The sequence below is a fragment of the Eupeodes corollae genome, chromosome 3, assembly GCF_945859685.1.
Source record: "Eupeodes corollae chromosome 3, idEupCoro1.1, whole genome shotgun sequence".
Taxonomy (NCBI): Eukaryota; Metazoa; Arthropoda; class Insecta; order Diptera; family Syrphidae; genus Eupeodes; species Eupeodes corollae.
Window position 1 is genome coordinate 80412749 of NC_079149.1, and position 27841 is coordinate 80440589.

The window sequence follows — 27841 nt, forward strand, 5'->3', positions numbered from 1 at the left end:
TTTGATTATATGTACATTTTATATTGTTATAAGTTCAATTTTCATAAATTTAAATTTCAACTTATGGAATAACGTTCCAGGGTTTTGCCGTTTCAGATTCCAACTCAACCTTAAAATATAAAATAACAAAATCTTTTAAATGGAACAAAAATCATTAAGTTTAACTTACTAGTTTCGTAAATTTGTCCTTGCAAGCCATTCTTATACGAGCGGAAGTTGCTGGTGCATCTAAACGGAAATTACTATCAACTCCATTTTGTTTTCGGGCAGCTGAGATTGCATCTTTGATTGCAAAAAATACGCTGCTTCCTATGAAAAGCGGTGGTTCCCCAACAGCCTAACAAATATAAAATATTAAGACAGATTAAACCCCTGCATTCAAAATATTATCTTAAAGTTATTTTACTCAAAAATTTATTCTTAAATTGTAAAAATATAATACTTTTGATTAAGGAATAAAAAACGTAATAAATTTTCTTAATTAAGCTACAAGCAAATAAATAAAATTATTTAAAATTATTATTTGAGTATTTTGTAAATTGGTTGGTGACTGGTGAGTCTTCCAGTGAGAGATTTTTTACCTCAATAATATCAAGAGTATAGTAAAAAAGAGTAATAATAAAAATAGAAAGTGATATTTCAATGGCACTTTTTGTTCAAAGTCTATTTAATCCGCATTTAAATTCTTAAATTGTAATTTAAACACAATTTGGAATAATGATGATTTGAAAATGAGCCTTTATATAAAGGGCAGTTATATACCCCTGTTATGGTTAGCGAATCGAACGTTCGAAGTGAGATATTTTCATTAGCAAACTAACATATTCGACATACCAAGGTTGGCGAACTTTACAATTCGAGTTCGAAATTCAGTGCTACCATACAAAAAAAAAAACTTCAACTCATGTTCTTTCGAAAAAATTGTTGTGTTTAATAATTGATAATTTTCATATTAAATAAAAATGCAAAATAAATCAAAATGATAAACAACATAATTTTTTTTTTTTTTTTGAGAAAACGAAAATTACAGAGAAAAAGTAAGAATGCTTCGACTGCTCTAGAATATTCGAGACAACTCTTATTTCTTGGAACTGCCTAATCATCTCTAAGTAGAACAAATATTTTGTACCTACTGGAAGTTCTTTAAATTCTAATTAATTCTTCAAGTTTCAGATCATATTTTCGAATGAATAAGGAAGCATTTGTGTTTGTATTAAACAAGTTGGAATTCCAATTTAAAAATGCATACTAAAATTAGCTTCTGCCCTTAGATTTGTTGCTAGTGGGAGTTATCAGAGCATCGTAGGAAAAGATTTTGACTTAGGCCTGTCACAATCCTCGGTTTTCTTAGTATTAAAAGAAGTTGTGTGTGCAATTGAAGACAAATTATGAGCAACCGGCACATGTCATCCGTTGAGAAACAAAAGGTACTTCTTTTTTTAACTCTGCAGTCGTCGCGCACCAAAATGTAACACCAGAATAAAACCAAAATGCTTTAATTTTTTCAAATTTATTTTGGCTTTAAAATGTAATTACATGTAATATTAAGTTAAGTAAACTAACTGTTCTAACTATTAAACTGTAAGTCCTAAAAGGGACGAAAAATAACCACCACTAGTTTCCTGGGAATGCTCCATTTTATATGAGTGGATGACAATAGTAATCCGCGCGACGATTGCAGGGTTAACGGCCAGGTCAATAGGATGTGTTGACGGAATCGTTGCACCGATTGAATTGCGTCTTCAGTATCTAAGCAGAAAAGTTTAAACGCAATGATAGTAAGTTTTTTCCCCGAAAGCATCTTTTGGTTTTTAGTGCAAGTTTTTAAGGCGTGTGGCCATAAAATGTGTATTCGTTATGTTGACTCTTTAAGTAATCTTAAGTCAGTTCTTGAAACGTGGTACCAAAGAAGTACGTTCAATGTTCCTTGGTAGTATTTATATTCGAAAAATGTATGACATTCAAGTCGAATCAACGGTTCTCAATTCGCCAACGGTAATACAAATTTCCCACACTCACGTTTATTCAATCGACCCGCCAATTGTAATAGGGGTAATATATTATCATATTCTTAAAATTACTTTCAAATTACAACTTGTTAAAAAGTATCCATAGTTTGAGACGGTAATTATAATGATTTCAATTAATTAGCATTATTCAACCAGAACCTTTGAAGGTTTTGCTAAAAACTAGCCCTTCTTCCCGTCTTTATAAAGCACCGTCATTTTTGTTTGTTAAACTTTAATATCCGCCCGGAATCACCCAGAGCATTTTTTGAATAACAGTAGTTGCAACATCACAACTGATAAATTTTGACTGTCTTTTGAAACTAAATTTCTAATAATTCAAGGTATCTTCTAGAAAACCTTGGCTAACCCTAGAAAAATTTTCACCTCTAACAATTTTAAAGAAACAAGTTAGGTTTTATACATACCTTTGAAGAATAAACAGCTCTTGGATTTGGAGCACCTGTTAATAAACTGACATTCATTTCTCCAGGAATATCTCCAAATCCAGGTAGTTTATACATTCCAGGTCCTCTTGAGTACAACATCCCATTTGAAGAATACATCAATTCTTCCATCGTAAAAAGTCCATAGCCTTGCATAAATGCTCCTTCAATTTGTCCAATATCAATTGCTGGATTTATACTTGAGCCGATATCCATTACAATATCAGTTTTAATAACCAAATGATCTCCAGTCAAGCAGTCTATTTCCACAACAGATACACCTACCCCATTAGTGTAGTAATTGAATATTTTGGTTTCCCCCGTCACTGGATCAACTCCAAGTCCGGGAGTTTTGTAAAATCCTGTAGCCGAAAGTCCAACACGATCAAAATATGCTTTATTTATCCATTCCTTCCAGGTCAAATCGGGAAATTCTTCTTTGTAGTACTTGAGTCTAGCATTCAATTTTTCACAAGCTTCTAAGACAGCCATTCCGTTTAAATCTGATCCACAACTAGCTGCCGTTGGTGATGTATTTGGAACCTTATCTGTAGATGATTCTGAGATGTGTATAAGTTCCGATGGGATTCCTAATGCTCTCGAAGCTACTTGTATCATTTTGGTATGTAAACCTTGTCCAATTTCGATTCCACCATGGGAAAGGAGAACAGACCCATCTAAATAAATATGTATCAGAGCTCCAGCCTGATTCAAATGTGGTACACCGAAAGCAATACCATATTTTGTGGGCACTATTGCAATGCCTCGTTTACGCCAACGATGCGCTTTATTGAATATTCTGATTTCTTCTCTCTGTTTGTAGAAATTCGATTGCTCAAGACATTCCTTAAAACACCTTTAATAAACAGGAATTTAAGTATAAATTAAATACAAAGAAATAGATCGAGAAATAGATTGAACTCTTTATAAGATATTACGTACCTTTCAATTGGACAGTTTTCCAACTTTTGCTTATAAAACGTACTGTCGCCATTTTGGTAGAAGTTCATTTTCATTATTTCAGTATAATCCTTCCCGGTGACTCTAGCTATATCTCTAACAATATGCTCCCCAGCAAACATACCCTGTGGTCCTCCAAACCCTCTAAACGCTGTGTTCGATGGCAAATTTGTTCTACAAACCCAGCCAGAAACTTTAACGTTGGGAATGTTGTAGCAGTTTTCAAAGTGGAACATAGCTCGGTCTAAAACCTAAAGTAGAAGAATGTATGTATAAGTATTGAAACACGATACTTTGCATAATAAGTTCATAATGTGAAAAATATTACATTACCTACAGTGGCTGACAAAAGTCTACGTACGACCACTATTTCCTCATCAAAAGGAGTTGGAAAGCAATGTAAGCAAATGTAATGATACAGTTTTGTTTAAAATGTTTTTTAATAACATCACACAAAAAAACAAGGGAATTCATTATAAAATTAAAATGTTGTTTACAAAAAGTACAAAAAAATGATTAACAAAAGTATACGTACAAAATGTAAACTAACATAAAAATGGTCTTCAAGTCTTAAATAAAAAAAAATCAATATTTTGTTGGGCCACCACAAGCATCTATAACTGCCAGTAGTAGTCTGGGCATCGAAGAAACTAAATTTTCGAGTTCAGTGGATGTAATATTTAACATTCTTCCTAGAACTTCTCCTTAAGCATTGGAGCACAATATAATGTTTTCGGATTTTTCGCTGTAGAATCGTCCACGCGTGCTCAATAACATTCAAGTCCGTGTTTTGAGGCGGCCAAAATTTTACAATCTGAGCCGTGTGCTTAAGATCGTTATCTTTCTGAAAGATCCAAGTCTGCCCAAGACTTAAAGCATCAACTGATGGTTTCAAATTTTGTTCTAAAATGGATTTGTACTGAAAGCGATTCGTTTTACCTTCAATAAACACTAATTTTCCTACTCCAGACGCAGCGACAGCACCCTAAACCATGACGTTGCCTCCACCATGCTTAACTGTAGAGACTAAGTTCTTCGGATAAATGGCTGTTTTGTTTTGGTTGCGCTACACTTCATCAGTGATCAAAACTCGGGTGAATTCCAAACAAAGTTTTCGGTTTTTTTTCTAGATGAGCCCAACCATTACATCGGAGCGAAACGCATATTATATGAACACTTTTATGCTGGTTTATATTTTTCTAGGAGTTCTGCTGTAGTAACCGTTTTTACTCAAGGTTATTTGAATAGTGCGTGGATGCACAATAGTTTCCGAACTTGTTGCGAGGTTTAGGGCCAATGTTGTGGCATTAACTTTTTAATTTGCCTTAACTTCTTTTAAGATGAAGCTTATTTCTCTTCGATTAAGCTTTTTCGGACGTCCACTACGCGGCTTGTTTTCAACTGTACCAGCATTATTAAAGTTACTAAACATGGTTTGAACTTACTTAAATTTAATAGCTTTGCCTAATCACCTCGTTTCTATGTTTTATGATCAAATTTCGGACATTAATTGAAATTTCTTTGCGAGAAGCCATTATTGAAATTAAAAATTTGTTGAAATTGTTTAAACTTTGACTGTATACTACTTTGTACAATGCTTTTGTACAATAAAAACGCAAAAAAATAAATAAATAACGGTACTTCTCATTTAGTAGTCAAAAACAAAAACAGTGCTGTTGGCCGTATGTACATTTTTGTCAGTGTTTTTAATTGTTTTTAGTTAAAATATTTTGAAGTAAAAAATCCAACTTTGTTTTTTTTCGTGTAGGAATAATAAAAATAGATTTAAAAACAAACTGTATCATTATTTTTATATCTATAAAATGGCAAAAAAGTGGTCGTACCCAGATTTTTGTCGGCCACTGTATATACATACATATACTTAAATATTTGATGTTGATCTTAAATTGTAATCAAAAACTAATGGGTGTTTTTTTTAGAGGTTTGGTTTTCAATTTGTCAATACCTTTTCGACAGTCTGAATTGGAGGATGCTAATGTGAATGAAACAAGACGAAACAATCAATTCGTTGAAGGAAACTTCGTGATCATATTATCTCGCAACGTGTGCATGTGACGTGGCCTCCTAGACCGTGAGATTAAACACCGCTGGACTAATTGTTGTGGGATTATTTGAAGTCGCTTCGATGATTAACGGCGCCAATTGCCGCAAAAAGTGGTTACAAACCGGGCCTCTCGGCAGAAATGTATTCGCTCCAGTCGTGGCAGCTACATGCCCGAAATCATATTTAAACCATTAATGGAATACTCTTATCTTTATAATAAAGCTACATTCTTGGGCATAATATCAAATTATTTCTTCTTGAAAACTACACGTTTAAAAAACACCCAACGAAACCAACCAAAGCTTACTTAGCAGTGGTGTTGTCCTCGTGGCAAGAAAATGGATTAAGATTTCCAAAAATCAAATCTTTTTTTCTATCACATCAAGTTTTTAAAATAAGTTCATTTAAAAATGTTAAAGCCAACCAAACTCGGAGTTTTTAAGGGTTTAAGTTAAAACTCAGCCTATCTAATTGTATGATGATTTTACAAAGTATAAAGTACAATAATTGTGTTATCTAACTTAACTTCTGGAAATTCTGGAAATAGTTAAGAGTTAATTAACTCTATATGATGTTTTGAGCAAAGCTTAAATTTAATATATTCATAGTTTTCAAGAATACCTTTTGCCATTAATTTTGTATGCTGTATTCAAATTTGAACTTCAAGCTATTTATTCAAGCTTTAAAACTACTCGTTTTCAACAGTATTTTTATATTTTTTTATTGTATTTCAAAAACTTGATGTGATGCAATTGTTTAGACCACGGATTCGTGACAAGAACAAAACTTACTTTCAAACCGATTTGCCTTTTTCTGTTGAAAACCGTTTTAGCAAATATATTTGTATGTTTTTTTTCAGACTTTTGTAAGACTTTCACCTGTGTTGTGGCTCATATATGAGCCAAACCGTATTTATGTCGATATTTTCTAGTTTTCAACAAATTCTGTTGTTTTGTGCATACAGTGTGACATTAGTAACATAAAAGCTCCAAATTTTATTGATAAAAGCCATCTATGAACGAGTTTCGCCAACAAATTTGTCCGTCAAACTCGTCACAAAGGGTGCAGTACGAGAAACGAGTGTTTGAGAAATTCAAAATTGTATACAAAATATAAAAATAAAATGTAGTGCTTGAAAAAAAAAAACTACCAGTAAAGCAAATGAAGTAACAAGTACTTATAAGTTAAGAAAACGGTTTGAATCAAATATGTAACAACATGCAGAAATATACGTTCATTTTATACAGAGATAACAGAATGGAGATATGGGCCCACATGGGTTTTACGGAGGTATTCATACTTCTATACAAAATTGTCTCAACATCAGTGTCGAAATTCTTCAGATGATCAGCACGATCTTCCGCCTCTAAATATTCCACTGTCTGATGTATTCGATTGCGAATTAGAAGATAACATTCAGTGCAAGAGCTGAAAAAAACCCAGAGGTGTGATGGGTTTGTGTTGAAATGTTCAAATATAAAGAACAAGAAACAATCAGATACTCCTGTGAGAAACGTCCCGAAAAAATTGCCCATATAATAGCAATGGAACTTGAACAGTTTGTTGGAATATGCCTTTACATGCCCATCGTACAGTTACCATCAACTGGGCTTTATTGGAATGAAAGCCTAGGTTACCCGAAAATCAACTCTGTAATGGCATGTAACCGGTTCGAAGAAATGAAAAGGTTCACACATTTCAACACCAACTCGATGCAAATACCCAAAGGACAACAGGGACATGATCCCTTCATAAAATAATACCATTCTTGGATCAAACAAGGCAGAGACTCCTTACTGTTCCTAGAGAAGAATATATGGCAGTAGATGAGCAAATTATATCAACCAAAAGCAGATCATCTATGCGGCAATACAACCAAAAAAAAAAAACACACAGATGGGGGTATCCAAATTTTGTTCGCAGTGGTAGCTCTGGGTTCAGCAAAGACTTTGAACTTTATACTTGAACCCAAGGACATGCACAGTTGTACAAGGATTTGCAAAAAATTAGTTCAATCAGTGACGTTGTTGTTCGACTGTCGATAACTTTTTCCGACGGATTCAACTACAAATTATTCTTTGACAACTGGTACACGTCTTTACCGCTGTTGAATTATCTGGCAATTAAAGCATTTTTACCGCTAGGAACCATAAAAGCCAATCGGATTCCGGGTTATAAAGTTCCTACCGAAAAGGAATTGAAAATAAAAGGAAAAGGTGCAACTGTGGAAAAACTGGCGACAATTGATAACCTGGATATTTCTGTGGTAACATGGTTTGACAACAGAATTGTGAACCTTGTTTCGACATTTGTCGGAAGCAAACCGTCTTCTGAAGTCCAATGCTTCAACAAAAAAGGAAAAGGGCTACCAAACTGTATCATGTCCAAAGGCAGTCATGACATATAATCGGCATATGGGTGGAGTTTATCTTTTGCTCTTGTTGGATACTATAGAATACAAATTAGATCAAACAAAATTACCACAGAATATTCTTCCACATGATCGACATGACAGCCATGATTCCGTATCTATTGTACAGACGAACGCTTAATGGTTCCGAGGCGTGCCTGCCAATAACAGATTTCAAGTGCGCGGTAACAAACGTGGACGACGCTCTTATGTCATGGAGAATAATCTACAATTGAAGAAATTGAAAGGACCTGTTGCCATAATGCCATCGCAGGACGTTCGATTAGATCACCTTCTTGTTTTGACAACAAGACAGTGCAAAGTAAATCTTTGGTTGAATAAGGAAAGAAACTGTTTCACAATATTTCATTTTCATTTATTTTATTCATGTATACTAACTTTGCACAGTAAGATAGAATCTTTTTAGTTAGTGTAAGTTCCAATGGTTTACAATTATTGTTAGATGTATAGTAGTCAATGGCATAATGGCATAACGTTAGTATCTACCGACTTTCTTGACCATTCGATCGAGACCAGTAAGCAATTCTTTCGAGATCCTCGTTCACTTCACATGCCCCATTTTCTACTGATCCTAAAAAACAATTTTTTTGAAGCTGAACATCATAAGCATACATACATATCGATCGCACAGCTTATTGAGCATTGATGAAGGTCATTAATATATAGATTCACTGTGTCGAAAACCTTTGAAAAGTCTATAATAATGTAATTCATTGTTATCAACCGACTGTCTTATTTCTTCAACGACGTTTATTAATGCAGTAGTACAGCTGCTTACTACTGAAAACCTGACCGATTAGGGCAAAGTAAGCAATTCATTTTTAAAAATCTTTGAATCTGATTGCTCATTATTCTTTCAAGGACTTTTGATAGATGCGGCAGAATGGCGATAGGTCTATATTCCTTATTGCTTTTTAAAATAGGTATAATTTTTGCTCGTTTCCAGACAATGGGGAAGATACCAGTCATAAAGATTGTGTTGAACAAATGTGTTATATATTTCAATATAATAGGGAGAATAGCTTTAATGAAAACAGGATGGATCTCATCTAAACCAACAATATTCAATACTACATATTTTTTTTTGAATAAATAGTGATTTCATTTATTGAAAATTTTTTGTTACTTTTCTGCTCAATTTGCCATATATGATCCAAACCGAAAATCGCAAAGTTTTGCAGTTTTTTTTCAAACAAATCTAAATTCCTGAAACACGTGTTTTTTTTTAAATTATAATTAACTATCACATATATTTTTTCATGAAGAAAAAAAATCATGCAGTAAAGGGTTAAGCAACTGTCTGTTTTTTTTTTATTTTTAAAAGTAATATCTCAAAAATCTTACGTTATAGAGTAATTTGAAAATCGAGCTTGAATCAAAGCTATCACATTATATTGAATATGTGCAATTAGCTGGCAAAAAACAAAACCTTTTCAATCGGTGTTATTAGAAGTCTCGGTTAACATTTGGGTGGAAGTTTCAATTGGGAGGTAGATATTGTTTGAAAGAAGCAGAATGTTCTTAAGAATAGTTTGCACAAGAGGCACTAGTGTAATTTTCATCAGGATGATAAGATAAATTGCAGTTTTTTTTGTTTTGAAGGTATGTAGTTCTTACAACTCATCGAATTGAGAAAGTTTTCATCTTATATATTAACTAAGACGAGTGGTCGGAGGGGGTTAAGCGTAAAAGAATAAATACTATTTCAGATACAATTTCTTCTTTTGAAATTGTAGTTAAGAATTATAATCAAGCAGTGAGCCGAAAAAGCAGGGAGCTGAAATGATAGTACCTTAGGAAGAATTAAAAGTTAAGTGTAACGTGACAGAAATTTCGTTAATGTTGAAAACTATTTTTTATTTAGAAGAATTACTACCGCAACGCTTTGGGATTTAAGAAATAATAATTATTATAATTAATAAAGAACACTCTGAATGAGGATGAGTTCATTTGGTTCTAAATGGGAAAGGAAAATCCAAACAACAATAACTGTAAATTTTACAATGTAAAAAATTTACATAAATATTTTATTTTATTTATTATTTTCTAATAAATTAGGGAATTTACTCACCGAAAATGATAAGTCCATGGAGTGCCCTGCATTTGCGTAGCATTCTATATCACAACCTGTTATTTTGCCATCTTTAGAACAAGATACCTTGTACTTGAACAAAAACGGATGTCTTGTTCCAGTTATCATCATATCTTCGTCTCTGTTCAACATAATCCTTACAGGTCGTCGTAGCTTATATGCTGCTAATGCAACAGGTATTGCTATTGTAAATGCTCGAGATTCCTTGCCTCCAAAACCTCCACCAAGTCGTTTTGCTCTACAAACAACGCGCGAAGCTGGCAATGAAAGTGCATGGGCTACTAATTTTTGAACTTCCGATGGATGCTGAGTTGAACTAAAAAGTTCGATTTCATCACTATCACGCGGAACAGCCAAAGCAGCATTAGTTTCTAAATAAAAATGTTCTTGACCACCCATCCGACAGGTACCCTCGATGATGTAGTCTGATTTTTTAAATGCCTCTTCTACATTTCCATGGGTTATTATTTTTGGATAATTGGGGAAGTACGATTTATGGGCAATGGCATCTTCAATAGTAATTACTACTGGCGAAATGTCTCGATATTCAATTTTAACTAACGTTGCTGCTCTTTGAGCTAAAGTTTGATTATCTGCTACTATAGCGCCAAGGATAAGGCCTTGGCAAGTTGCTTTTGATGCGAATACTTCCTCGTCATGAAAAACTGCTCCCACGGAATTTTCATCCTCGGTAAGATCCTTACTGCTGTAAAAGGCATGAACGCCTTCTAAGTTTAAGGCACTTGAGGCATCTATGCTTATTATTTCCGCATGAGCCCTTGTACTCAGGACTAACGCTAAATAAAGTTCGTTATCCATACGTGGAATATCATCACAATAGACTGCTTCTCCCGTAGCTTGTTTCAAACCAGCTGCATGCACTTTCGGGCGACCTATGGGATCAGTTTCAGGCTGATTAGACGAAACTTTTTCGAAGAGTTGAGTACTTTTCAATGGGAGTGTCTTAAATGTATCTGATCCACTCTTTTCTTCAATTTCAATGAAGTCCTTAATAATGTTATTTCTTACAAGTTCGTTACTTATACATAAAAAGGCCTTGAAGAAAAGACTAATGACTAACGATCGTCTGTAAGCGATCATACCGCCAGGGGCATCAGCTGACAAAGGTAACTCATTACACAGTGATCGTACAACTGAATCTATTATTGATTGATCCCACTTTTGACCTTTAATAGCTTCTGAAGTTTTTGGAGCAAGGACAGTTGTTGGGGCCATGCCACCAAATGCAAAATTAATTTTTTCAATAACATTACTTTTTGGCTTAAAACTAACGTTAATGGTTGCATTGACTATAGCTATATCGTCTTCTCTTCTCCTTGCCTGTTTGAAGGATTTAATAAATTGGTTCTCATTAGATTTTGGAAAGTGAATTCCAAGCAAGATTTCATTTGGTTCAATCTTATTCTTTCGATATCCTGTAAAAAATCCATGGCCCATGCTAATTTGTTTGGTGTTGAAAATGCCTTCTTTTAAACTGCAAACGGTTAGTTCTGCCTCACCAGCCGCCAATACAGGATTCATATCAGAAATCGGACTAGAAGTCATTATATTGCCTCCTAAAGATGCCACATTTCGAATTTGCTTTCCCGCGAAATAGTGAAATATATCTAGAGCACATTTATAAAACCTTGTTTCTGTTTCTGGTTTAGATGCAATCTCCTTTTTAAGGGTATCTTCAATATCCGCGATACTAACAGCGGCTCCAAAATAAATGCCAGTTGAGGTTTTTTCTATTTTCACCATTTCAGGAACTTCCAATGGATTGATAATAACGGGATATAACAGTTTTTTTATTTTAATTTCAATTCCCACCTCTGTATTTCCAACCACGACTTTTGCCTCAGGATGTTTTTCCTTGATTAGAATTAAGCTTTTAAGAGAAGTTGGTCGATACCATTCCACACGATCACTTTTGAAGTATATACTTTCTTTATCATATTTATCAGTCAATTGAAGTTCAGGTGGAAAAATTGGCTCCTGGCTTGGATCATAAGGTTCGAATTCGGATTTATTAATAAGGCCTTCTTCAATTTTGTCATCGGTGATCTTACCAGCCGTTTTTCCATTAAGCTTACAGCACTTTTCACCCATACCACATGCGAATTCATTAGTGAAAGTTTTGTATCCTTCAAGGATGGGCCTGTAACCAGTACAACGGCATAAGTTTCCTTGAAATGCAACTTCTAAATCATGCATGTTTGGTTGGGATGAGTTTCTTAGCAGAGCGTACATAGACATCACAATTCCTGGCGTACAAAATCCACATTGTGATCCATGAGATTTGGCAATACGTTCCTGAACTGGATGAAGACGAGTCCGAGTACTTCCGATTCCTTCAACAGTTGTTACCGATTGACCATGCATTGAACACACAGGTGTAAGACATGCATTAGCAGCAATATGTTTGATAGTTTTTGTGTTTCGATCAATTTTCGATATCATTACAGTACAGGCACCACAACCCCCTTCGCCACATCCTAGTTTCGTTCCGCACAAATGAAGTTTTTCTCTTAAATAGCTCAGCAAAGTACACTCCGGGTCAGGGTTGGAATCGATAACCTGTAAAAACGAAGAAAATGATTGAAATTAGGTAAGTAACTAAAAATAGAACGTTTGTTTTTAACCAAAACCGTTTCATGAAACTCCGATTTTTTAGATATCAAATATATAGCGATAAGCCCTGGTAGCTAACGCTTTATTAAATTATTGTAAGTACAATTTTATTATGCTTTTAATAAAATTATAATAATGATAATAATAGATATAAATAAATGAATTGGGTGGCGCAACAGTCCGTTGGGAACTAGGGCCTAGTGACTTACAACTCTCAACTCCTGTGTGCTAGTACTGTTGTCAGGAATAGAGGGGACCTACAGTTTTAAGCCAAATCCGAACGGCTTAAAACTGTTGAGAAAGCACTTTTCATGACAAGAATTTCTCTTGGAAAATTTGTCCATTCCTTGTGAATAAAACTTTAGGTGGCAAGGCAGGGATCGAACCCAAGAACCTCTGACTTGACAGTCCAACGCACTATGCCACGGGTACTACAATAATAATAGATATCAAATATTAAATCGTTGGCTTTTTCGAAGATATGTACATTTACAAAAGAAAATTTAACCTTCCTTATTTAATTCCCATAGGCTGCGTTCAATCTCAGACAGATAGGGTATCCGGATACCTTTTTGTTAGTGTTTTGCGTGTAAAAAACAGCTGAGATGTCAAAAAAGGAATCCAAAGGTATCCAAGCATTCTGGGATATATACATAGCTATCTGACAGAACAGCTGATTCAACACATGGTTAAATTTCAAGAAATTCGAAAATTGTAAAAAATACAAAATGTCAGTTTAAGTTGTATTTGAGGATGTTCTGTACATAATGGACGATGAAGAAACAATTTGCCTCCGAATCTTAGACGGTAACTTTTACGCATTTTTCAAACATTTAACTTAAATGTAATTTAATATACTCTCCGAGCTCTTAGCTAAATTAAACCTGTCTCCAGCTGATAAGAAACTTTCTTGCTTACTCAAGATCCAAAAAAAAAATAACAGTTTTTTCTCCAAGTTCCATGGTATTGTCACTTCATAATAGTCCTCGTTTCTGTTAGGATAAGTTTCTGTTAAACGTAAATCGTTTAAGACCGGAGATCTCGCAAGTAAATTATTAATCGTATAGCATTCAAATTCAGCTAAAAGGAAATTTAAGATAGATTACGAATTAAGGTTATCTCTTAATTATTTAATTGTTACGCACCTATCAATTCATCATCTTAAGACGAATCAGTTGAATTATCCATTAAATATTTTATCTTACAACCATTTTGACTTCGAAACTTAAATGTTTCTCTTCTTTTTGTGAACAGCTGAAAGTTGTTTTTATTTTTTGACAGCTATCTCAATACAGCTATCCAACTCGTTCAACAAGATATCTAAAAATCCACCTATCCAAGATACCCTATCCAACACGGTTTGTTTTGTCGAATTGAAGATTTTGACATTCATTGACGTTTGAAGGTTCTAATAAATAAAAGATTTTAAGGGAGATGTCTGTGCGTGCTTGGGTTATAGAATTACATCCCAACACAAATAATAAAAAAGTCTACCAAGCATATCTGCTTGAGTATAATAAATTTTCAACAGAGTATCTCCATAAAATGATATAAACAAAGGTCGCCAATGATCTAACTTCTTATATCACTATAAAATTTACTCATCATCAAGAATGCCATAAAACTAATGTAAACAAAAATCGCCAACGATCCAATATTTTTGAATCAAATATAAAATTATAACGACGAGAGTAAACTCAGTATTAAGTATTCAGTTGAATCCCAGCATTTCTCATTTCTCAATATAGCAAATGATGTTCCCCTACCAGAGGTAAGGGATCTAAAGCTCAGAAATTTAAAATAAAAATAGAAAATACAAAAAGTACAAATTGTGCTTTTTATTTCAATTTTTTAAAAATGTATCCTGGAGTATCAAAGATAAAATTCGTGCGTCCGTTCACGTACGTTCGTACGTCCGTAAGTGGGGGCAGCATTTTTCGTCGCCCATATCTCACGAACCAATGGGGATATCGACTTCAAATACATTTTTTTTATCTCCAATACCTTAGTTGCGAAGCACCGACAAGCCACGGATACGGATGGATTTATTGTTGACAACTCAAGCAAAACGTAAAAGGACAACGAACTTCGGATCTGTACTTGGGCTTGGATTTGTTGTTGGAACTAGACTCAGGAAAAAAGTCTTGAGTTTCAACAGTGTGAGCGATCGCATCACGACAATCCTCATCAAGGCTGAATTCGCCAACATAAGCCTAATATGCGCGCATTCCCCAACAGAGGAGAAAGATGAAGACACCAAAGACATATTCTTCGAGCTCTTGGACAAGATCTATGAGCAGTGCTCTGGCTATGACATTAAAATTATCTTAGGAGATTCTAAAGCCAAGCTAGGAAGAGAAGACATCTTTGGTGGCACAATCGGGAGATACAGCCTGCACGACACCGCCTCCGACAACGGATTCAGGCTGGTCGATTTCGCTGCGGGCGAGACGTTCTGGTAGCTAGTACGCAGTTCACGCATCTTAATATCCACAAGGGGACATGGAAATCTCCTGATCAATCAACCGTCAACCAGATTAACCACATTGCGATCGACGCACGACACTTCTCCAGTATCCAGGATATCCGAACATACCGAGAGGCCAACATTGACTCGGACCACTACCTCGTTGTAGCCAAGGTACGGCTACGGATATCCCGATCCAAGCCAAAACAAGGAAGTACTGTGAGAAGATTCGACGTTAGACGGCTACAATCGCAAGAGACTGCCATGTCCTTTTCCGATCGAGTCTCTAATAACCTCCTAAGGAGTCCTATGCTTCCTGCATTAAGCATTGAAAGCCATCAGAGATGCCGCCTCTGAAGTGCTAGGTTTCACACGGCCACCACAGTGAAACCCCTGGTTTGACGACGAATGCCGGCAAGCTCACGCAGCGAAACAAGAGGCATACAAAACGGCGCTGCACAAAAGGACGAGAGCTGCTAGCGAGCTCTACGAGCAGAAGAGGAGAGAGGAACACCGGCTTCTTAGACGAAAAAAAAGAGAGCATGAGAAGCGCGAGATCGAGGAGAAAGAGGGATGTCGTAAATTTTACCAAAAGGTAAAAAAAACCTCCCAAGGGTACCAGCCACGAACCGAAGCATGTAAAGACGATCAAGGGAACATCGTAGTAGAACCACAGTCGATGCTGAGAATATGGAAAGATCACTTCTCCAAATTATATAACGGCGATGACGAACCGAATTCCGCTGTAAGGGAGATAGAACCACTCAACCTCGGCGACGCAGATCAACAATTCTGCCTACCCGACCTTGACGAAGTGAAGATAGCTATATCTAAACTTAAGTCAAACAAGCTGCTGGAGCTGACGGCATCACCGCCGAACAATTCAAAGCAGCAGGCGATGACTTGGTAGGGAGCATGCACCAACTCATCTGCAAAATTTGGTCGGAATAAAGCATGCCCGATGAGTGGAATCTCAGCATAGTGTGCCCGATACATAAGAAAGGAGACCCTCTAAACTGCGCCAACTACAGAGGCATCAGTCTCCTTAACATTGCTTATAAGATCCTCTCTGCCGTATTATGTGAACGTCTGTAAGCCATTCGTCAACAACCTGATTGGTCCTTATCAGTGTGGCTTCAGACCAAGAACTTCAAATCGATACCCACCATCTCTTTATCGATTATAAAGCCGCGTATGACAGCATCTATAGGCAAGAGGTCAACAGAGCAATGTCTAGTTTTGGCATCCCTGTCAAACTTATCCGTTTGTGCAGAATGACGATGGAGAATGAAGGCTGCTCTATCAGGGTCGGAAAAAATCTCACCAATGCATTTGATGTCAAAAAAGGTTTAAGACAAGGCGATGCACTGTCATGCGACTTCTTCTATATCGTTCTGGAAAGAATTGTGCAAAACTCAACCGTTAACACTAGACGCACAATCTTTAAAGGGTCCATCCAACAACTCGGATACGCCGATGATATTGACATAATTGAAAGATCAAACCATGATGTCAGTGGAGCGGTTTTGAGCATTGCTACGGAAGCGAAAAAGATGGATTTAGTGGTCAATGAGGGCAAGACAAAATATAAAGGAAAATATATTGACTTCAAATTATTTATCTCACTCAAACTATTGTTATGAATATTTTGTTAAGTTTTTTTTGTATGGATAAAAGTTATCACTTTGGATCACATCCCAGCCTTTTTTAAGTTTAATATTAGTGTACACTCTTCAATAACTTATCTGAATTTATAATTCGAATAGTAACTAAGTAAAGTGAAATTTACTTCACGTTCTAAGGCGGTACCTTATTTGACAGTTCAGACAACTCAAGCGACTGATTAAGGCAACTAGTTTTTTAAGTGGTCAAAAACTGCAAATACTACTAAAATCGTTATTGTCTTTAAAACACTCCTCAGGCAAGCTACAAGTCCATCTCGACTTGTATTTTGTTTTTTTAAAGAAAAAATACTAATTTATGTTCCATAAGAAAAAGAATTACTCGTAATCACAGAGTAATAAAGCTCAGCTTTCAGTTGAATGAACAATTATGATTAGCCGTTATATTTTGACACAAGTGGAATTGATTTGATAGTTAGGGAGATTTTTCTTTGATAACTTTCCGGTCAACTTGCCAATAAAATTACATTATTTTCAAGGAAATTTTGTCAAATTGAAAATTTAGATTTTTCTCCACGTTTCAAGATCAATAGAATCTAAATCAAAGATTTTTAGAGAGATGTTTGTGTGTGCGTGTGTACGTAGGATCGGGAAGCTTTTTTCGTCGTCCATATCTCAAGAACCAGAGGAGATATCGTCTTCAAATAAATGTTGTTATAAAGTTAATAAAGCAGAGAGATGCAGAAAGGAAAAAAAATGGGAGGGTGTTTTTTTAGTAAAGACATTTAAAAAAGGTGAAAATCTCGGTCGACCTCAAATTTTTTTTATAAATCAAAACTGAAAAAATTTATATCTTAAATATTCCTTAAACAAGAATTTACAATAATTTCAAAATAATTTTATTCCACGAAAAATAACGTTTTAAACATCTGGTAAAATTTTTAGAAAATTCGAATTAACAGATAAAAAAAAACTGACTAATAAACATTGGTAAAAATTGATTTTCAGGAATAAATAATTTGTCTGCCTTCATAAACTTAATTTATACAGGATGTTGTTACCAATATTATGTAATGAATTTAGTAAAATCCATTTGGCAACTTTTTTATAAAAATAAAAACCTTCCAGAAATAACGGGTTATCTTCTTTGCGGTTTCAAAAGTATAGGGTAGGAATTCGACATCTGTCAAAGACCCGAATGTTACGATTTCTCGTCGTTCTCAGGAATTAGGACTGTCTTACTGCAAATTATGTCGTATTTTTTATTTGGCTCTACACCTACATGCATATAAAGTCTAGCTCACACTACAACTTAAGCCAGCTGACTATTCACAACTTCGTGGATACATCGAATGGTTGTTTAAATAACAGTTGATGAATGGCGGTTTGTCGATCAACGTTTTCTTCAGCGATGAAGCACATTTCTTACTTTGTGGGTATGTTAATAAACAAAATTTTAGTAGTTTTGGTTCTTAGATTTCTCAAGTAATTTAAGAGAGGCCATTACATCCACAAAAAGTCACTGTTTGGATTGGACTTTACATTTTCAAAAAAGATTTAACGACTGTCAACCTCAATTTGCAGCGTTATAGTCATATGATCCTATGAGATAAAATTTAGAATTTATCTTTCAGAACCTTTTGTTGCTCAATCTGGTGTTCCCCAGGGAAGCCATCTCGGCCCTTTTTTCAGCTTCTTCAATTGCAATCTCTTCATCAAAGGCGTGTTAATAATGATTTAATATTTCTTCATCAACTCATTAACGGTGAAATTGATGCACCTTATTTGCTATCTTATTTACATTTGAATTACCGAGGCGGAAATCATCACCTAACTATGGGAAGAATGAAGCTTTAAGTCGAATGAGCATTTTATTATTATAATGCTTGTATAGTTTGTGCGCGTGTTAGGCTTTAATTGTATTATTATCTTACTAACAACTAACACATGCACTTATTATGAGCCTCTGATCGTAGTTTGAAGCTTGCTATAAGCTAACTACTTTCTGAAATTCTGAAGTGTAAAAAAAAATGGTAACCAACTTCTTTTGCTGCTATCGAAAAATACGACTTGGAGAATATGTGGAGACAAGTTACCAAGTTCTGGTAGTTCATGACTTGACCATTCATTATATATAGTTTGGACTTATGGGACACCCTGTATAAAGACAAATAACTTTAACGTTCAAACTTTATAATACAAATGAAACCGCAAATGGATAAACCTGTACTACTAAGGTTTGGTTGAAAATATCTCAAATAAAAATTAATGTGTTTACTTCAAAATTATATATGAAGTAAGGCAAGTTTCTAGCATCTGATTGGCCAGCTGTCAAAAAATTGTCTTCCAATTAAGGCAACTTTATTGGAAAGTTGACTGAAAAGTTAGCCAAGAAAAATCTCACTAACTATCAAGTCAAGTCAACTCATGTTAAAATGACAATTGATCATGTTTTTTTCATTCAACCGAAAGCTGAACTTTTAACTTTATCACTCTATGATTTATTTTTTGTCTTGTCACCTTCATTTAATGCTTTCTGTAAAAAGCTTCCTTGTAAATTTGGAAAAAAATAAGTAATATTTCTTTACAATACAAAATACAAATCGTGATGGACTTGTAGCTTGCCTGAGGAGTGTTCTGTAGGCGATAATGATTTTGGTGGTTTTTGTACTATGAACTTGAAGTAGAGGTGTGTGAAGTAAAGTTTTGAATTTAAAATCTATGACACTTAAAAAACAAACTAGTTGCCTTCGTCAAAATGTACGTTCAAAGAATGAAGTTGACTGCAAATGAAGTCCCTTATGTTGTCTGAACCTGTCCAATTTTTTTTACAAAAAACAAAAACCTGTAAAAAATCAACAACTGTGAAACAATGACTTTAGACTCAAGCATCTTGATACCAACAAAATAATTGAATTCAAACTCTCTGTATTTTATAATAAAAAATCTTATTTTTATTTTTTTAACCCATAACCAATTGGGAATAAAACAAAAACCTGAAACAAAACAAATATTAAAAAGTACTAAAAATTATATTGTTAAGTATCTTGAAAACAAAAGAATATACCGATTTCCAATTTTTTTTTTTGCCACAGAAATATTGTTGCTAATATTTTTTAATATTTAGAGGCAATTGTTTCCTAAACAAATATATTAATTATACTCCTCGAAATACATCTTTACATAAAACAGCAGAAATTTAATTATTAGATTGCATATCATCTATCTTCTATCCATTCAATAATATCTCTAAATAATATAACGAACAATAATATTACAAAAAATACCATTTCAAAATTCTTAGCTACTACCAATGGGATGTTATCAGATCAGTGTTGGTCGCATCCCAGCCTCTTGTTAACTTCCCATAGGAATTTATTGTTATGGGTCTGATTTGTCAAATTGAAAATTTTTACATTTCTAGACGTTTTAAGGTCGAAATAAATGAGTTTTAGTCCGTATGTCCGTACGTCCGTATGTCCGTAAGACCGTACAACCGTACGACCGTACGTCCGTACGTTCGCGACGTTTTTTTCGTCGTCCATAGCTCAAGAACCAGAAGAGATATCAACTTCAAATCTATTTTGTTATACAGATAATAAGGCAGAAATATTGGAAAGGGCTCTCAAGAAAATTGCGTGGGTGTTTTTTTTCCCTTAGCAATTATCCAATTAACGGTTTTGTTTTTATCAAAAAAACTGACACAAAAATTTTGTCACCTCGAAAATTTTACGAATACAAAATGATTTGATCTCCAAAACAATTTTGTGCAACAAAAAATAACGTTTGAACATCTGGTCAAATTTTGAGAAAAATCGAATTAACAGTTTTTTACAAAAAATAAAAACCTAAACAAAAAAATTAATAAAAGTTGGTTAAAAATTGATTTCAGTTTTTTTTTACAAAACATAAAAACCTTAACAAAAAAATTGATACAAATAGTTTAAAATGGATTTTCGACTCAAAAATCTTTTCTAAACTTTGAAAAATTGGCCTTAAATTTTAAGGAATATTGTTGTCAAAATTAGTAAAATTTTTAGAAAAATCAAATTGGCAGTTTTTTATACAAAAAATAAAAACCTAACAAAAAATCAATTCTAAAACTTGGCGAAGATTTATTTTCGACTCAAATAACTTTTTAAAAATTCAAAATATTGTCTTCACACCTATTTTGTTGAACAGAAAATATTGTTTTCAATATTCAGTAGTTTTTTTTATAAAAATCCAACAGTCGGTTCTTGATATCTCTCAAATTAATTTCATTCAGCCAATATGCAAATATTTAAGAAATGCTACTAAAATTGGTAAAAATTTGTTTTCAACTAAAAATCTATTTTATAAAACTATATTCTCAAACTAATCTATTTCTTTATATGAAAAATACTGTTGGTAATTTCAAAATTTTTAAGAGTAATTCAACTGACAACTTTTTGAACCCAACAACATAAAAACCTACAATCTTTTAAACAAGACAAATTATCAGTGTGGGTCGCATCCCAGCCTCTTTTTTGTTATGTTATTTGATTGATACTGTTTTCTGTGAAGACCATAATATTAAACAATCAAAAAATATATTAAAAATTCTACGGAGGAATTAATAAAAAAATATGTGGGTATTATTTATAGATAAGAATTTCGAAAAACAAATTTAAAATCAGAACTTTAAATTTTTGTAATAAAATGTTGATCAACTTTTAGTTTATACCATAAGCACACATAATTATTGTAAGTAGTTCATTGATATCATAACTATAATTATTATTACTCAATATTAATATATGTATGTATTGATAATCATTTTTAAGTAGTTGAGTGTAATCACATTTAAATTAACTAAATTGTTATAATAATTATTTTCTATCTATGAGAATATAAAAATGTAAACATTCGTTTGTTTCTAACCGTTAATTTTTTCAAAATAAATTTTTTTGCTTTGAAATTTTGAAACAACATTGTATTTGAATACGTGCGTTTGTATATATAAAGTGGGTGTCCACAATCTTCACCACCGAGGACAATAATGGGTTTTTGAGGCCATTTCGAAACCAAAGAGTTATGAAGTAATTTTATCTTTTCTAACTTCTTTTTTGAATTATTGATTTTTTTAATCCTTTCTTAACTTAGTGTTGTTTCTAATATTGGATTTATAAATTAAGCCTAATTTTCTGTACATATGTAAGTTTCAACTGTTTGGCTTGAAACTTCGATAATGAATAAGAATGATTCCAATAATTTGATTGTAAGTTTCAACTGTTTGGCTTGAAACTTCGATGATGAAATAAAAATGATTCCAACAATTTGATAAAGACACAAGTTGATGCAGTGAAGAACTATTTATAATTAAATTAACAAATAAAAACATTAACAAAAACATAAAAACAAGAATAATATTAATAAACATTCCTAAATCAACAATTGTGTCGGCTATGAAATCTTTGATACTACTTATTGAACAATTTTCATACGATTGCAAATTAGTATAAAATAATAAAATAATAATATTGAAAAGTAAGATCCTTAATACTAGATGTAAATATGTAGTGTTTTAGCAAAGTGTCGAGACGGTAGAAGAGATCTGGCAAAAGTAGTTATTATGGTGGCTAAGTTTGTGAATAAGATGGCAACAAACTTACACATATTTCCTCAAAAACGAAAACTTATTTTGCATTAAATTAATACTAAAAAAAGATATCAATAAATAATGCATTTTTTTCAAAACAGGTGTCAAATAAAATAGTTTAGGTATACGTGATTTTAATTTACTTTAATTTTAATTTTACGAGACGTAAAAAACGTTATTTTTCGTTGCACAAAATTGGTTTGGAATTATAACCATTTTGTTTTCGTAAAATTTTCAAGGTGAGAATTTTTTTTTCTGTTTTTTTGATTTATAAAAAAAACCGTAGATGGATTTTTTTTTACCCAAAAATATACTTGTTTAGTATCACGATAAAATACGAGTATATTATATTTAATTTAATTCAAGTCTTTAGCGTTTATGGATCATTTGGGCTCTAGGGACCTTATTAAAAGTCGAAAAATGTCAACATTTTTAATTTGACAAATCGGACCCATTAAAAAAAGCCTTACGCGAATCTGCTCAAAACCTTAAATTCCAAGTTTGAACTCAATCGATCAAATGGTTTAGGCGGTAGGCGCGTGGACAGACAGACAGGACAGACCGGACGAAATCTTGGGACCCACTTTTTTCGACTTCTATACCATCGTAATATCATGTTTGATTTAAATCTCGAGTTAGAGTTACGAGTGCAAAACTTGCCATACACATATACATAGCTTCTATATGTCGCATGTAAAAATTAAAAAAATTATAACTAAAATTTTGATGCAAGATTTAATATACACATGTACAGTTGTGGCGAACTAATTAAGAACGATTTTACCAACTCCTGGTAACACCGTTTGGTTGATTATGAGAGATGACAACCAACATGAAAAGTACCGCTATTCCTTCTTGCATCTCTATTTTAACGTAAACATCAACTTACATATAGTTATTGTACTAGTATAATTTGGTTTAAATTGTTTATTTGATAAATTTTATACTGATACTGATCTAATCAATTGGCTTGGTTTTATTATTTCATTTTAAACGTTAAAATTTGTAAGTAAATTTAATAATTTGTTTGAAAATTAAGTGATTTATTATTTATGCGTGAATTAAAAAAAAATGTCTGTAAAAAAAATTTGATACATATGGGAAAAGGACCACATTGCATTGATGAAAGCTCAAGAAAAGACGGTTCCGGAAATTTCGGAGCTATTAAATTGTTCAAGAAAGTTTGTTTACAAGGCAATTCACCACCTTCAGACAGTTGGAACTTCACAAAACGTTTAAGAAAAGATTATTTAATACAACGAGCTTCGACCGCAGACCCATTCAAAACTTCAAACCGAATAAAATGTTCAGTTACATAACGGTATTTCTGTGTCTTCTCGGACAATCAGGCGGCGGTTGTATGAAATTCAATTAAGGGGCTGCATATCACAAAAAAAATCATTCGTCTCAAAAAAATATAAAGTGCAGAATTCATTTTACTAAGGAACACCTAAGAAAGCCTCTTAATTTTTGGAAAAACGTGAGAGATGAATCAAAGTTCTGCAGATTCGGATCAGATGGAAAAAAATATATTTCGCGTCCACCAAACCAACAATACAACCCAAAGTACACCTTCAAAACAATAAAACACCGAAGATTAAATGTTATGGTGTGGGTAGCTTTCTATTGGCGCGGCGTTGGCCCGATTGTCAAAATAAGCTCAACAATGGATCAAAATATTTATAAAAACATATTGACAGATCATATGATTCCCAAAGCTGATGACAATTTGCCTTTGACCTAGCGTTTTATGCACGATAATGATCCGAAGCATACTTCTCGGTTAGTAAAATCATGTTTAGAGGATAATTGTGTTAGTGTTTTGAAGTGGCCGGCTCAGTCTCCCGATCTCAAAGCGATTGAGAATCTGTGGAATGACATTGAACGCCAATTGGAAGGTGAAAATCCCAATAATGTTCAGGAATTCTGGAAAAAATATTAAAAATGCTTGGTATTCAACACCAATAGCACGGTGCAGAAAATTGGTGGAAAGTCTGAAAAGAAGATGTCAAGCCATGATTGACAGCAAGGGTTTTCCAACTAAATATTTAAGTAAAATGAAGAAATCAAAAGGTAAATTCAATTTTATAACACATGTGCTAACTAAATGTCCAAGCTATAATGACAAAAGTTTCCTAACTGTGGTTCTTATCTGTATATCTTACAGAAATAATTAAAACTAAGAAACGTATGGTTCCTAATGCATTAAGAAGTATATGAAATTTAATGTAAGCAATAAAAACTGTATGTACTGTATAAACCTTAAATGCTCCTTTCACTTGAATTTGATAAAAGATCAAAATTAACAATAATGTGTGCTAATTATTTAACCACCACTGTAGTTCCTATATGTCGCAAGTAAAAAAATAAACAAAAATTATAACTAAAATTTTGATGCAAAATTTAATATAAACATATATGTATGTAGAACAAATGTTTTTATGCAATTATAATTTAATAGCTAATTAATAGTTTAAAAATGTTGTTTAATAATAAAATAGTCATTTAAAATTGTTTGGTTTTATTCACTTGACATTGAGAATGGGTTTTTAGTAAATACTTATTCCTAAATTTTAAGGCATTTATTATGATAAGATTCAACATGCAATAGTTTCCGGACAAAATGTCTTCAATAAGTCTTCAAGTTACAACCATAAAAGAAATATTGAATAATCTGATACAATCAAGAGTTTTATTGTTTTACGAGGTCAATCGTGGATTTTAAATTATTTCAAAATTCTTTCAGGATTATCTTTTATTGGTAGATAAATAAGGTGGCGCAACAGTCCGTTGAGAACTTGAGCCTAGTGACTTACTACTCTTAACTCTCCTACAGTTTTAAGCCAAATCCGAATGGCTTATTTGAGGAAGTGCTTTTTATGACAAGAATTACTCTTAGAGGATTTGTCAATTCCTCGCAAGAGGCAGTGCCCGTGGAAAAACTTGAGCTGGTATAGCCAGGTTTTGAACCCAAAAACTCTGGCATGACAGTCTTACGCACTAACCATCTATTATTATTATCTGCCATAGCATTACAAAATATCAGTCTTCCTTCTAAAAAACAATTTCATTTAGGAACAAAATCTATCTTCAAACGAACGCATTTTTCACAGTCAATAAACAGATAACTTGAATTAAAGTTGTAATTCCGATGCGATGTTAACGGGACCGATAAGCAACATCTGACGCAGAACGTCTCAAAAAAAATAATATCAAAATAATAAAAATATAAATAAATTATAATCTTAACAAATATTACAGCTCCTATGCACGTAAGATGTTTGTTTGTTCCAAAAAATTACCTTTTTGCCATTCACATAAAATACCAGAACATTTTTATTTTTTAAATCGTTTATACTTGTAGAACTCTCATTTGCCATGATGAAATATTTTCAAAATAATGTTTTTCTATATAGTTCTCTAGCGCAATCCGTTCAAAACAGATAATTTAATACGCGTGACCGACGACACGCTATACACTTTCGACGCGACCGACGTGTTGAATTCAACTAAAAGTGAATTTGAAATGATGATTTCTAATTAAAGTTAGGAAAGAGAAGCCGTAGCTAGAATGATAAGATCGGTCCACTTGTTATTATGAGCAAAATATGTGCAAGTGCATTGCATAAGTGTTTGTAGTATGTTATCATTTTCAATGGACACCGGGTGGTTCATCGAATTTCATGTTACCATTCCAAAAATAATAAACACGTATATTTTCTACTTAATTTTTAAAAACGTGTCAAGTCAAAAGATAGTTAAACAAAGATTAAAAAACCTAGATTATTTAAAATCGAACATTTTTTTCTTTCAGAATGTTATCCAAACTTTTATTACTCGGTATGTGTTCACATCACCAACTCAAGTAATTTGAACAAAACTCAGAAAGGCTTTTAAAATGATTATTGATACAACTATGACCGTGACGTTTCACATGTATTTCGTTATTTTATTTCCATACAAAATATTCTTTCTTTATAGTCTTGAAATGTGAAATTTCAGATATGCCCATCATACCGCGGATACTTCTGTAAATTATAGAAATTCTACTTTCAGCCTTTAATGCTTTTAAAAATTCTTCTTTTATAATTCATTTAAATATTTAAAACTTTAAAACCAATGTGTAAATCTGTATCTCCTCTTATTATGTACTCTTCTAAGGCTCTCATTTTGTTTGTAAAAAAAATCATACAAAGTTAATAAGTGGATGAAGACGGACATGCACTTTTTGAAAAGATAAACCAAAAAATAGAGATAAATACTTTTATTACCTACTGTAAAACCACCTACAGCCAGAAGGTAAATCGCACAAATGTATAAGGGGCTTGTTTTAAGTACTCTTCCTCAAGGCACAGGTTTTTAAAAATAACCAGTTTTCCTTCGTCGATAATCCTAGGTCTTTTTTTAGTCGTACACCTAGAGAAAAGGCAAAGTAAAATTATTAAAATTACTTTAATTTAATTTTTTTTCAGGAACGATTTGGCTTCCAAGGCAAACATTTTAAAAGGGAGCATGTCGAAATGCTGTACTTTAAAAAACTGTATGTTCAAAATTCTTGGTTAATGTTCTGTATTAAAATACTGTGTCTCAAAATGGTGTATTTTCAAAAAACTGTATCTCATAATGCTGTATAATACTGGAACTTTTGACAGATCAATTAGTTTGGAGCAATTGTTGATTATGATAGGAACAATTCATGTACAAATGTGAAAGAAAGTGCGCACTTTTTTACATTTTTAAAACGATTTTTACAGTATTTTGAAATAAAGTCTTTTGAGATACAGTATTTAAAGTACAGTATTTTGATCCATACAGTATTTCAAAACCCAACCCATTTTAAAATCAATGTAAAACGATATCAACATATTCATTTTAAAAAATATATTTTTTTTTCAAATTTTATTTACAAACTTCATTTTCTTAAATTTGAGATTTAATGGTTTAGTTATCATTAATAAATGTATTTTCTCCAGTTTCGATAGACAGCGCCTTAACTTTTGTATTTCACTATTTGTATTTAATTTGAAAGACTTAAAGCCAGTTTATTCAAAATATTCTTTTCTTAAACTCGAATTATTTTTTATTTCCTGACTTGTGTCTTTACAAATTCGATTTTGATAAAATATCAAACATGACATTATTCGATTTCAAAAAATAGGGCCTTGCAATTCAGTCTGTCCTCACCCCAAGAGCCTAAACCATTGGGTCGATCGAGTTCAAACTTGGAAATAAAGTTTTAAGTATGTGGATTCGCGTTCTGCGTTTCTTTTATTCTTTTCAGACCAAAAATAACAGTAGTCCCAATTAAATTTTTGTTTGGCTACAAATTCAAAATTCAAATTTTCTCAAAAACGCTCCGAAATATTTTTGTGAAATTTCTCTAAAATAAAAATTCTTAGCTTGGCTTTTTATAATTTATTTTTGAATTGCTCCAGAAGGGTTACACCCATAGAACCGTTTTTTAACTTCTCATAGGAAGTTATTGTAATGGGTCCGAT

At 33.1% G+C, this 27841-nt stretch overlaps 1 protein-coding gene across 1 annotated transcript; it reads right to left on the reverse strand.

Annotated features, from left to right (window-relative positions):
• Positions 1 to 25864, reverse strand: LOC129949495 (xanthine dehydrogenase). The gene is made up of 6 exons (XM_056060993.1): positions 25646 to 25864; positions 9980 to 12580; positions 3395 to 3663; positions 2435 to 3308; positions 170 to 337; positions 1 to 109 (listed from the first exon to the last, which is right to left on the reverse strand). Exons 1-6 carry the CDS (start codon positions 25721 to 25723, stop codon positions 62 to 64), a joined length of 4038 nt encoding a protein of 1345 aa, XP_055916968.1. The 5' UTR covers positions 25724 to 25864; the 3' UTR covers positions 1 to 61.
• Between the last annotated feature and the right edge of the window lie 1977 nt (positions 25865 to 27841).

Excerpts from the sequence above, each read along its gene's own strand:
- LOC129949495 (XM_056060993.1), bottom strand. The coding sequence starts at position 25,723 with ATGGCAAATGAGAGTTCTACAAGTATAAACGATTTAAAAAATAAAAAT. Across the intron at positions 3,664-9,979 it reads CCATGGACTTATCATTTTCG|GTTTTAGACCGAGCTATGTT; the intron begins GTGAGTAAATTC and ends CTTCTACTTTAG. Across the intron at positions 338-2,434 it reads GAGCTGTTTATTCTTCAAAG|GCTGTTGGGGAACCACCGCT; the intron begins GTATGTATAAAA and ends TATATTTGTTAG.